The sequence below is a fragment of the Cydia fagiglandana genome, chromosome 8 (genome assembly GCF_963556715.1).
Source record: "Cydia fagiglandana chromosome 8, ilCydFagi1.1, whole genome shotgun sequence".
Classification (NCBI taxonomy): Eukaryota; Metazoa; Arthropoda; class Insecta; order Lepidoptera; family Tortricidae; genus Cydia; species Cydia fagiglandana.
Window position 1 is genome coordinate 14,513,064 of NC_085939.1, and position 12,186 is coordinate 14,525,249.

Genomic DNA, 12,186 nt, shown 5'->3' on the forward strand with positions numbered 1-12,186 from the left:
CAGACAACAAAGTGATCCTATAAAAGGGTTCCGTATTTTCCTTTTAAGGTACGTAACCCTAAAAACAACACAAAGATCCTTAAAAGAGGCCGTTTATTTTGTATAAAAATATTTACAAGATTTTTTGAAGAACGTTGCTAGAAGACTGTTTATTAAAACTCAGGAAAAGTAATTTCATGGTTTCTTGATATTATTCCCCTATGGTAATGGCACCAATCATGAAACATTTAAGAGAACATTGATATTTTTATTCGGAGACGGCGTTAGCCATGCGAGCACTAGATCAAAAAGGTACAAGGCTTTATACGTAGATGGACTTCTTTTCACAAATATAGCCGCTCAAGCGGAGGCAGCCGATGTCATCGAGGGTTCCGTCAGCGAAGACTGCTCCGCAGCGCTGGCCCTGCCAGTCGTTCGGTTCCCCCTTACCCCAGGTTTCGTAGCCTGCTTCTGATAAGGTTTCACCTATACGACAAAACATTGGATTTGGAAAGTGAGTTTTGACTACCGTAAAACGGGGTGAGTAGGTTTCGCGGGGAGAGGTGGGTTACGAATGGGGAGAAAAGGTTTGAGAGGGGAGTGAGAAGGGATTTTAAGGCTACTGCTACAAAAATAATGTATTCCAATTTAAAATGGAGCTATAGTAATACGCATAATAAAAAAAAATCGTTCCAACAATCTTCTAAAATCACCTTTGTATGAAAACCCCTCTCACCCCAAATACGAGGCACTACGGGGTGAGGTGAGTTTTCCTCTTTATCGTCAAAGTTATGAAATGGAACTACCCAAAATAAAATAAAAACTAAAATACAAACGTCTGGAACACTTATTATATACACCATTCAGTTTTCATATGTAAACATAAAATGTTATCGAGGTTTGAATTTCAGTTTTAACCTCACTCACTCTATTTTACGGTACTACTTGTTCTTTTTGTACAATTTTATGTAGCTTACATACATACGGTGCTTCAAATCTTGTGTTAAGGGATGACTGACGATAGATCGGGCGGATGTCATTTTCTATGACGGCTGATCGGTGATCACATGGTGCTTTCTATAGAAAACGAAGCTCCGGAAGCTCCGGCCCGGCCACGGAATTTCAAGATAAGTCGGTACCTAATTTCTAGAAAATTACATACATATGTTTATATCAAGTGACTTCACGGGTTATTAATGACAATAATGACGCTCTCATACTAATGCGTGCTCATTTCAGCCCTCCGCCTCAGTGGAAAGACAGCCTTAATCAACCAATAGCATTCGTTGGAATCCACCTTGTCTCCGCTCTGCTGGATTACAACCAATGCTTTTGGTCCGCATTCCGCCTCCTCTCATTTCCGCCTCAGTATAATCATAATCATTTATTCGATGCATCCATGGTGTTTTACAGGTGTTTAAGTTTAATTCAGTACAGCATGGACCCTACAAGGGCGTGGCAACATTATACGTATTTACATGGGGTACACTATGTACTTGTATATAGAAACTTAGTTACTTACCATGAATAGTCACCCACAAGTCCTTTCTCCAGTAACTGAAACCTATGGCGGCCACATTCCAGTCCTTAGGAAACATGCGACTAAGGGCCTTCGCCTCTACATCGCTGTTGGCAATAGCCAGGTGTCCGGCCTCGCGGGAACAGGTGGCGTAGGCCTCGTGCCATGTTGCTACTTCGGTGTGGAACTTGTAACAGGATTTCGTGCTCTTGTCATATATATAATCTGTAACAATAATTATGCTGTTTAACGAGCCACTCAATTAAAGAAGCGCTTTTATAAACACATTTTATTTAATTCAGAATCCTAAATCCTAAAGGTTTGTTGTGATTAAAGTATTAAGTTCTTCAAGCTGTATGTTATCTTATCTGTTTAGAATCTTTTGATTTTATTGCACTTCATTTTGCACAGGTAATTAGAGGTTTGGTTTGACAAAAGATAGCAATTCCATTCATCGTCATTTTAAAACGACGCTACATTTATTTAATTCAGAATCCCAAATCCTAAAGCTGTATTGTAATTAAAGTATTAAGTTTAGAATTTTTTGATGTTATTGCATTTAATTTTATACAAGTACTTAAACTTCGTTTTTTTAGCATTAGAAATAAGGTAAACAATCTTGATGTGTCTTTTTATTGAAAAACACGTTTAAAAAATAAGTCACGGCAAATATGTAACAATTATGAATCTAATACGACCATTTATATTCTTCTGCTTTCATAAGTAATAGTTACTGATTTTTAAAAAGCGTATTTCAATTAAAAGACATGTCAAGATCGCTTACCTTCTTGCAAGTTCTTTCTAATGCTAAATAAAAAATTAGTTCAAAAACTAAAACCCGACTACTGCAAATCGCGCTCTAAAAAGTATGAAACAAGATAGAATTCTTATCTAAAATTATCAAGCAGGAAATATTATAAATGTTACCATTTTTTTTATATAAAAAATACAACGTAATATAATTTACTGATTTTTTAAATATATTTACAGAGATTCAGAGGATCGCCGTGGTCGTATGCCACGATTATAAAATTAAAAGTAATGAGGCATACGACCACGGCTATCCTCTGAATCTCTGTAAATATATAAAAAAAATCAGTAAATTATATTACGTTGTATTTTTTATATAAAAAAAATGGTAACATTTATAATATTTCCTGCTTGATAATTTTAGATAAGAATTCTATCTTGTTTCATACTTTTTAGAGCGCGATTTGCAGTAGTCGGATTTTAGTTTTTGAACTAATTTTTTATTTAATTAATTTTGGGGTCATGATTTCGTTACTAACTTTTTGATCTCACTTTATATTACTTTTGCGAGGGCGTCCTCAGTACAGAAATGCACGCAGAGCGCCACCTATATCGGGCTACGCCCGACTCCTTTAGTGCCTATGAGGGCGCCGATGGCGGCCGTCTTTGGAAAGCGGACGTCGGGTTACGCTCGACACTTTTAGTATGAGGGCGCCGAAGGCGCCCGGTTTTGGAACGCGTACTTCGGGCTACGCCCGACTCTTTTAGTATGAGGGCGCCGAAGGCGCCCGGATTTGGAACGCGTACGTCGGGCTACGCCCGACTCTTTTAGTATGAGGGCGCTGAAGGCGCCTGGCTTTGGACCGCGTACGTCGGGTTACGCCCGACACTTAGTATGAGGGCGCCGAAGGCGCCCGGCTTTGGAACGCGTACGTCGGGCTAAGCCCGACTCTTTTAGTATGAGGGCGCCTCGGCGCCCGGCTTTGGAACGCGTACGTCGGGCTACGCCCGACTCTTTTAGTATGAGGGAGCCGAAGGCGCCCGGCTTTGGACCGCGTACGTTGGGTTACGCCCGACACTTAGTATGAGGGCGTCCTCAGTACAGAAATGCACGCAGAGCGCCGCCTATATCGGGCTACGCCCGACTCCTTTAGTGCCTATGAGGGCGCCGATGGCGGCCGTCTTTGGAAAGCGGACGTCGGGTTACGCTCGACACTTTTAGTATGAGGGCGCCGAAGGCGCCCGGTTTTGGAACGCGTACTTCGGGCTACGCTCGACTCTTTTAGTATGAGGGCGCCGAAGGCGCCCGGATTTGGAACGCGTACGTCGGGCTACGCCCGACTCTTTTAGTATGAGGGCGCTGAAGGCGCCCGGCTTTGGACCGCGTACGTCGGGTTACGCCCGACACTTAGTATGAGGGCGCCGAAGGCGCCCGGCTTTGGAACGCGTACGTCGGGCTACGCCCGACTCTTTTAGTATGAGGGCGCCTCGGCGCCCGGCTTTGGAACGCGTGCGTCGGGCTACGCCCGACTCTTTTAGTATGAGGGAGCCGAAGGCGCCCGGCTTTGGACCGCGTACGTTGGGTTACGCCCGACACTTAGTATGAGGGCGCCGAAGGCGCCCGGCTTTGGAACGCGTACGTCGGGCTACGCCCGACTCTTTTAGTATGAGGGCGCCTCGGCGCCCGGCTTTGGAACGCGTACGTCGGGCTACGCCCGACTCTTTTAGTATGAGGGAGCCGAAGGCGCCCAGCTTTGGACCGCGTACGTCGGGCTACGCCCGACACTTTTAGTATGAGGGCGCAGAAGGCGCCCGGCTTTGGAACGCGTATGTCGGGCTACGCCCGACTCTTTTAGTATGGGGGCGCCGAAGGTGCCCGGCTTTGGAACGCGTCCGTTGGGCTAAGCCCGACTCTTTTAGTATGAGGGCGCCGAAGGCGCCCGGCTTTGGAACGCGTATGTCGGGCTACGCCCGACTCTTTTAGTATGACGGCGCCGAGGGCGCCCGGCTTTGGAACGCGTACGTCGGGCTACGCCCGACTCTTTTAGTATGAGGGCGCCAAAGGCGCCCGGCTCTGGAACGCGTATGTCGGGCTACGCCCGACTCTTTTAGTATGAGGGCGCGGAAGGCGCCCAGCTTTGGAACGCGTATGTCGGGCTACGCCCGACTCTTTTAGTATGAGGGCGCCGAAGGCGCCCGGCTTTGGAACGCGTACGTCGGGCTACGCCCGACACTTCTAGTATGAGGGCGCCGAAGGCGCCCGGCTTTGGAACCCGTATGTCGGGCTACGCCCGACTCTAAGTATGAGGGCGCCGAAGGCGCCCGGCTTTGGACCGCGTACGTCGGGTTACGCCCGACACTTAGTATGAGGGTGCCGAAGGCGCCCGGCTTTGGAACGCGTACGTCGGGCTACGCCCGACTCTTTTACTATGAGGGCGCCGAGGGCGCCCGGCTTTGGAACGCCTACGTCGGGCTACGCCCGACTCTTTTAGTATGAGGGCGGCGAAGGCGCCCGGCTTTGGAACGCGTACGTCGGGCTACGCCCGACACTTTTAGTATGAGGGCGCCGAAGGCGCCCGGCTTTGGAACGCGTATGTTGGGCTACGCCCGACTCTTTTAGTATGAGGGCGCCGAAGGCGCCCGGCTTTGGAACGCGTATGTCGGGCTACGCCCGACTCTTTCAGTATGAGGGCGCCAAAGGCGCCCGGCTCTGGAACGCGTATGTCGGGCTACGCCCGACACTTTTAGTATGAGGGCGCCGAAGGCGCCCGGCTTTGGAACGCGTATGTCGGGCTACGCCCGACTCTTTCAGTATGAGGGCGCCAAAGGCGCCCGGCTCTGGAACGCGTATGTCGGGCTACGCCCGACACTTTTAGTATGAGGGCGCCGAAGGCGCCAGGCTTTGGAATTCGTATGTCGGGCTACGCCCGACTAAGTATGAGGGCGCCGAAGGCGCCCGGCTTTGGACCACGTACGTCGGGTTACGCCCGACACTTAGTATGAGGATGCCGAAGGCGCCCGGCTTTGGAACGCGTACGTCGGGCTACGCCCGACTCTTTTAGTATGAGGGCGCCGAAGGCGCCCGGCTTTGGAACGCGTATGTCGGGCTACGCCCGACTCTTTTAGTATGAGGGTGCCGAAGGCGCCCGGCTTTGGAACGCGTATGTCGGGCTACGCCCGACTCTTTTAGTATGAGGGCGCCGAGGGCGCCCGGCTTTGGAACGCGTACGTCGGGCTACGCCCGACTCTTTTAGTATGAGGGCGCCAAAGGCGCCCGGCTCTGGAACGCGTATGTCGGGCCACGCCCGACTCTTTTAGTGTGAGGGCGCCGAAGGCGCCCGGCTTTGGAACGCGTATGTCGGGCTACGCCCGACTCTTTTAGTATGAGGGCGCCGAAGGCGCCCGGCTTTGGAACGCGTACGTCGGGCTACGCCCGACACTTTTAGTATGAGGGCGCCGAAGGCGCCCGGCTTTGGAACGCGTATGTCGGGCTACGCCCGACTCTTTTAGTATGAGGGCGCCGAAGGCGCCCGGCTTTGAAACGCGTACGTCGGGCTCCGCCCGACTCTTTTAGTATGAGGGCGCCGAAGGCGCCCGGCTTTGGAACGCGTACGTCGGGCTACGCCCGACACGTTTAGTATGAAGGCGCCGGAGGCGCCGGGCTTTGGAACGCGTGCGTCGGGCTACGCCCGACTCTTTTAGTATGAGGGCGCCGAAGGCGCCCGGCTCTGGAACGCGTACGTCGGGCTACGCCCGACAATTTTAGTACGAGGGCGCCGAAGGCGCCCGGCTTCGGAACGCGTACATATTTTGTAAAAAAATTGACTGTTTCATACGTTTTGGCTGATCAGGACTTCTATACCTATTCACGTTATAAAATGTTGCAGGACATTAAAAAAACACCATGTATAGCGGCCAAACAAATTTCTTTTACAAAAACCTTCTTGTATCGTCGTAGTCGAGTAACACGCGGATAGAATCCAGAGCGCTTGTAGATTCATAGTTCGAATCACCTAACCGATAAATTAATGTTTTATCTGGCGCATGCAAGCGAAGCCGGGTGCAAAAGCTAACAATATTTATATATTTGAAATGTGCTAATTGAGCTCTTTCCAATGATGTGTAACACATCATCATTACTTAATTTTAGTTTTTTGGTTCGTGACTTTATGACCTCTGGAGGGAGCAGTGTTCATTTTTTTGTGACGCCATATAGCCTATAATCAGCGGACGATTAAGACGATTCGAATGACACATCGTTTGTTAAATTATAATAAGTACTTTAGAAGTTATGAGGGAACAGATGAACATACATACATACATACATACCCACATACATACCGGTCAAAATCATAACCCTCCTTTTGCGTTGCCGTAGTCGGGTAAAAAACTAACTATAGCGGTTTGGTTTAACAAAAGATAACAATGCCATTCATCGTCCTTAGTCTCTTAAGTGGATCCCAACATTTTAAAACCACACGACTATACCTGTATCATCATCATCATCATCATCATCATAGGCCTTTCAGTCTATTGCAGACTATACAAACAGTGTCAGGCAGGGTGACAACGTTTTTCATGCCTGTATAAGCCAATACTTGAGCGGCAACCACGACCGCAAAACTGGCAGCCCCAACCTGCCTGCCAAATACCTGTATCAGTGCCGCAGAAATTAAACCCGCTCGTTGTCTGCCTCTTGTAGCAGATGAAGGGGTAGACGTCGTCGCATTTGGCGTCGCGAAGCAGGCCGTTGCGCTGCAGGACCAGGCAGTTGTCGCCGTGGTTGACGTTGTCCGGCTCCTCGGGCGCCCAGTGCACCGGCATCGCTGACAGCGGGGTGCCTGAGACAAGTTGCAGGGTTGACACAAAGTTGCATCTGTAAAGAACTGTTTGTTTGGCAAACAGATTTTATCAGCATCATCATCTCAGCCATAAGACGTCCACCATGCTGAACATAGGCCTCCCCCTTGGATCTCCATACTTACGTGCCGGTTGGGAGCGACCCGCATCCAGCGTCTACCGGCGACCTTAACAAGGTCGTCTGTCCATCTTGTGTGGGACGTCCTAGGCTGCGCTTGCTAGTCCGTGGTCTCCATTCGAGCACTTTTCGACCAGAATCTCAAATAGGTTTGCCAGAATATAATTAACGAATGATATTATCTACTCCTGGATATTATAATAATGTTTTGAACTGATTTCTATTGCTAATTACAATTAGTACTCACCTAGCGTGAATGTAATTAAATATTTCAAAGTTTCGTTTTACCAATAATGTGTCTAACTAATAGCTAAATGAAAAGAAAAAATCATATCTGTCGTAACAGACGCATTTATTTAGAGAGTGAATCTTCTGTACCTAGTACTATTATTTATTCTGCGTTTGCGTGCGTGTGTGCGTGAGTGCGTGCGTGCGTATGTGTGTGTGTGTGTATTATATTTCTTTATACCTCCTGTTGGTCGTCCTAAATACCGTTGGGCAGATAGAGTGGAGGCAGATCTCCGTGAGCTCGGAGTCGGCGAAAGCTGGCGGGATACCGCTCCTGACCGATCAAAGTGGCGGGCTCTTGTGTTGGAGGCCAAAACTCATTTTGGGTCATCGCGCCGACCAAGTAAGTAAGTAAGTATACCTCTCAAGGAAGCGAAAAATCCTTTAGAATACAAGTCGTTCACCCCCGTGAACACGTACAGCGGCGGCTGCCTGCTCGTCAGCAACACTTTGCTCATGGTCGCCAACAAGGCTTCGTCTTCCGGCGAAGCTAGTTCCGCACCTGTGACAAGATATACACAACACAAAATAATATTTAAAAATATGTATGTGGCTAGATGTTGATTTTGTTTATGTGAATCTCGTTCCTTCAATATTCAGCGTCATCTATTAAGGTGGTTCGCCTAGGTTACTCAAAACTCAACTCTCGCTAGATGGCACCACTTTTGCAAATTTTCAGATTTTATTTTTTTGTGAAATGGTCTTGGTATTTGTATACTTAAAAGTATGTTTCGCGCACTCTTTAAGTAAATATTGAACTTTTAAAATAAACATTGAATACTTCATTGTGCAAAAACCACCTTTTTAATTCGACGGAGTGTTGCTGTCACGCTTTTTCCTACTATTACTCACACATGCAAACAGTGTTTCCGTGATCCTTGTAGTAGACAATTTCACACAACGTAAGTATGTTGCAATAGCGTAACGGTATGTTCGTGGAAATACGTGCAAGAGGATTGGGGTTCAAGACTGGTGCGAGTAGGTAATTTCTTTTTGTTTCTCCTTTGTGTTATCTTACCTTTAAACGAGCAATTATTAGATATATAATTATTTATTTATATATTTGGATGGTATCAGAAACGGCTCTAACGATTTCGATGAAATTTGCTATAAGGGGTTTGATCTCTTAGGTAGGTCTATGAGAAAACGCGCATTTTTGAGTTTTTATGTTTTGTAAGCTTTGGTCGGTCTCCCAGATATTCAATCTCCGCTTGGCAACTAATCCCAGAATTGGCATGCGCACTAGTTTTTACGAAAGCGACTGCCCTGACCTTCCAACCCAGAGAGTAAACTTATTTGGATTAGTCCGGTTTCCTCACATTGTTTTCTTTCACCGAAAAATAGGTATCGGTGTATAAATAGGTATCAAATGCTATTTCGTACAAAAGTTCGAAAAATCATTGTTACGAGCCGGGGTTAGAACCCACGACCTCCGAATTGCTTTCCGCTAGGCCAGCAGCGCTTCCCCCACATACTCAGTGTTATCAGGTTTTTTAAAAATCAAAAACGATTACTTATGAAAGCAGAAGAATATAAATGATCGTATTAGATTTATAATTGTTACATATTTGCCGTAACTTATTTTTAAAATGTGTTTTTCAATTAAAGGACACGTCAAGATTGTTTACCTTATTTCTAATGCTAAAAAAAACAAACTATAGTAATAATTGAGTTTTTAGGGTTCCGTACCCAAAGGGTAAAACGGGACCCTATTACTAAGACTTCGCTGTCCGTCCGTCCGTCCGTCCGTCCGTCCGTTCGTCTGTCACCAGGCTGTATCTCACGAACCGTGATAGCTAGACAGTTGAAATTTTCACAGATGATGTATTTCTGTTGCCGCTATAACAACAAATACTAAAAACAGAATAAAATAAAGATTTAAATGGGGCTCCCATACAACAAACGTGATTTTTGACCAAAGTTAAGCAACGTCGGGAGTGGTTAGTATGTACTTGGATGGGTGACCGTTTTTTTTTTGTTTTTTTTTGCATTATGGTACGGAACCCTTCGTGCGCGAGTCCGACTCGTCATTCATAGACAAAGTCCATTATTTTTAACCACAGGAAATTTTATACACTTCTTTTTAGGGTTCCGTACCCAAAGGGTAAAACGGGACCCTATTACTAAGACTTTGCTGTCCGTCCGTCCGTCCGTCCGTCCGTCTGTCACCAGGCTGTATCTCACGAACCGTAATAGCTAGACAGTTAACATTTTCACAGATGATGTATTTCGGTTGCCGCTATAACAACAAATACTAAAAACAGAATAAAACAAAGATTTGAATGGGGCTCCCATACAACAAACGTGATTTTTGACCAAAGTTAAGCAACGTCGGGAGTGGTCAGTACTTGGATGGGTGACCGTTTTTTTTTGCTTTTTTTTGTTTTTTTTTTGCATTATAGCACGGAACCCTTCGTGCGCGAGTCCGACTCGCACTTGCCCGGTTTTTATTGCAGTGAGGATGTCCTGATTGTAAAAATCAGAGAGATTAGGTAGAGTATAATTTCTAATTATCTTTGTAAAAATAAAAGAATACGTGTAGCCCATACTTAATAATCGATTTATGATAATAAGAAAAATTAAATAAAAATAAAAAAACAATACGAAATTAAGGTGTAACAAAAATACAAAAAGTTATGTTCCAGCATACAGTGACTGGGGATCGAACCGGGAATCTTCCGTTTGCAAGCAAAAAAGCGACTGTTTGCATAACACGCCATGATAGTTCTTAGCTAAGCTGACGAACTTCTCGCTTAGGTCAATTAACTACCTGTCAAATATCAGTGTCAACAAAATTGCACTAAACATGACGGCACTCCAAATTCGAGCCGTGGTCAGCCCGGCAACGTCGGAATTGGTATGGCAACGTCGCAAATGTATCTGTACACGACATTTGTGACACACACATACGTAAAATTGATGAAAAGTTAACTATGATTTTTGCATGATTTCTGTATGAAACATTGTTTTCCTGTTAATTTCGCGCAAACGAATATTCGAAAGAAGATAAATGCGGTAATATTTGTGTACTAATAGTGTGTAGTTACTTAATGAGCTTTGATTGAATTTTGTATGAAAAGCGAACCACCTTAAATGGAAGTTGAGCTATTTTGACCAGACGTCTAATAGATCTTTCACTGATAGATGTTAATTTGGCGTACTGTCGAGTAGATGGTTTTAATTTCAATATTTCACAAGTTAACACATATCAGTGAAGGAATAAGGATCAAAATCAAATGGCGTTCTAACAGTTTTAGATAATCTTCTGTCGAAAGATGGCAGTAAATTTACTGTGGCTACATAAATAATTTACTTTGACAATCCGCCTCTATTTCAAATTCTCTTCGCTACAGCGGTATCATGTTCTGTGTCTAACCTTCATCATAACATAAAAGACGCGCATCTGTCCAGGTGGCTGGAGTGCGATGCAGTTTGAACGATCCGTTCGCCATTCGGTAGAACAAGTAGTCCTGAACTGGAGTCGACTCTCGAAGTAGCGTCATATTTTCCAGTGCCTGCTCTGTTGTCGTTGTGTTATCGTCTGATAATGTATCTGTAAAGGTTATTTACACTTTTGATGGCTCCTCTACACGATGGGCCAACGCCGGCCACTCCAAGGGACGCAGCCATGTGGTAGAATGAGATAGCAATATCACTCGCTTCCTCTAAAGCATAAGCGTCCCTTGAAGTAGCTGGCGTTGGCCCATCGTGTAGAGGAGCCATGGAACTTTTGCAGGCTCTACGTTTTTATAAATCGAACCTGAGTATGAGTAGGTATTTGTAAGTGGCTATAATCTTAAAAAAATACTTCTAAAGAGATTCCATTATAACTTTGAAATTGCTCTTAGGCGAAAATTATTAACCAAAAATAAACAATCGTAAGATTTTTTATTATGAGTAAAGAATGCTTAGTCAGTTCGACTTTTGATCCGGTATGGTACCTGTAGATAGTTTAGACAAAACATGGGGTCAAATTCGACATGTACAACTCCTCAGATTTCGAATCCACGTCAAATTAACAGTTCATTTTATTGCATGTTGATTCTATCAAGTGTTGATTCGATTACCTTTGTATAATATCATTTGGTACAACCAAAACTCCACTCTAACCTCGGGGTGGTTCGGTTTGATTGTCACTTAACTGTGGATTGCTAATGTCACCACATTTTGACAACATGCAATGAAATAAACTGTTGATTTGACGTGGATGCGATATCCGACAGTTGTACATGTCGAATTTGGCCCCAGATCTGTCGATATTTGTTCTGTTGGTACATTCTTACCGTCTAAGTCTAACGTCTTCCCTGGAAGTATCTTCTCCAGCCCATGAGATAACGTCATCTCCATTTCTGATTTATTTTCTTCTCGGAGTTCGATTGGAGATGCATCTGTTGGAAACGCTAGAGCTAATAATAGGTATCGTAATATTTTTCAAACTCAAAGGGTAGGATGACACTTGTTATCTCCATATAATCCATAACCTAAAAACGCCAAATCTCGCAAAATTCTATTGTCAAGGTGTCATCCTACCATGATCCTACCCTTCGAGTTTGAAAAAGTGTGGGCGTGTCAGTAAAATATACGATGTTTGATATTACCATACTTAGTTATTGCAAATACAGAGTTAGCTTTGTCCTACTCTTAGACTACTGTATTTTTTTAATTGATAACA

At 45.0% G+C, this 12,186-nt stretch overlaps 1 protein-coding gene across 1 annotated transcript; it reads right to left on the reverse strand.

Moving 5' to 3' along the window:
• Nucleotides 1-301: 301 nt before the first annotated feature.
• Nucleotides 302-11,861, reverse strand: LOC134666939 (macrophage mannose receptor 1-like). The gene is made up of 5 exons (XM_063524247.1): nt 11,798-11,861; nt 7,908-8,016; nt 6,901-7,124; nt 1,502-1,723; nt 302-465 (listed from the first exon to the last, which is right to left on the reverse strand). Exons 1-5 carry the CDS (start codon nt 11,859-11,861, stop codon nt 302-304), a joined length of 783 nt encoding a protein of 260 aa, XP_063380317.1.
• Between the last annotated feature and the right edge of the window lie 325 nt (nt 11,862-12,186).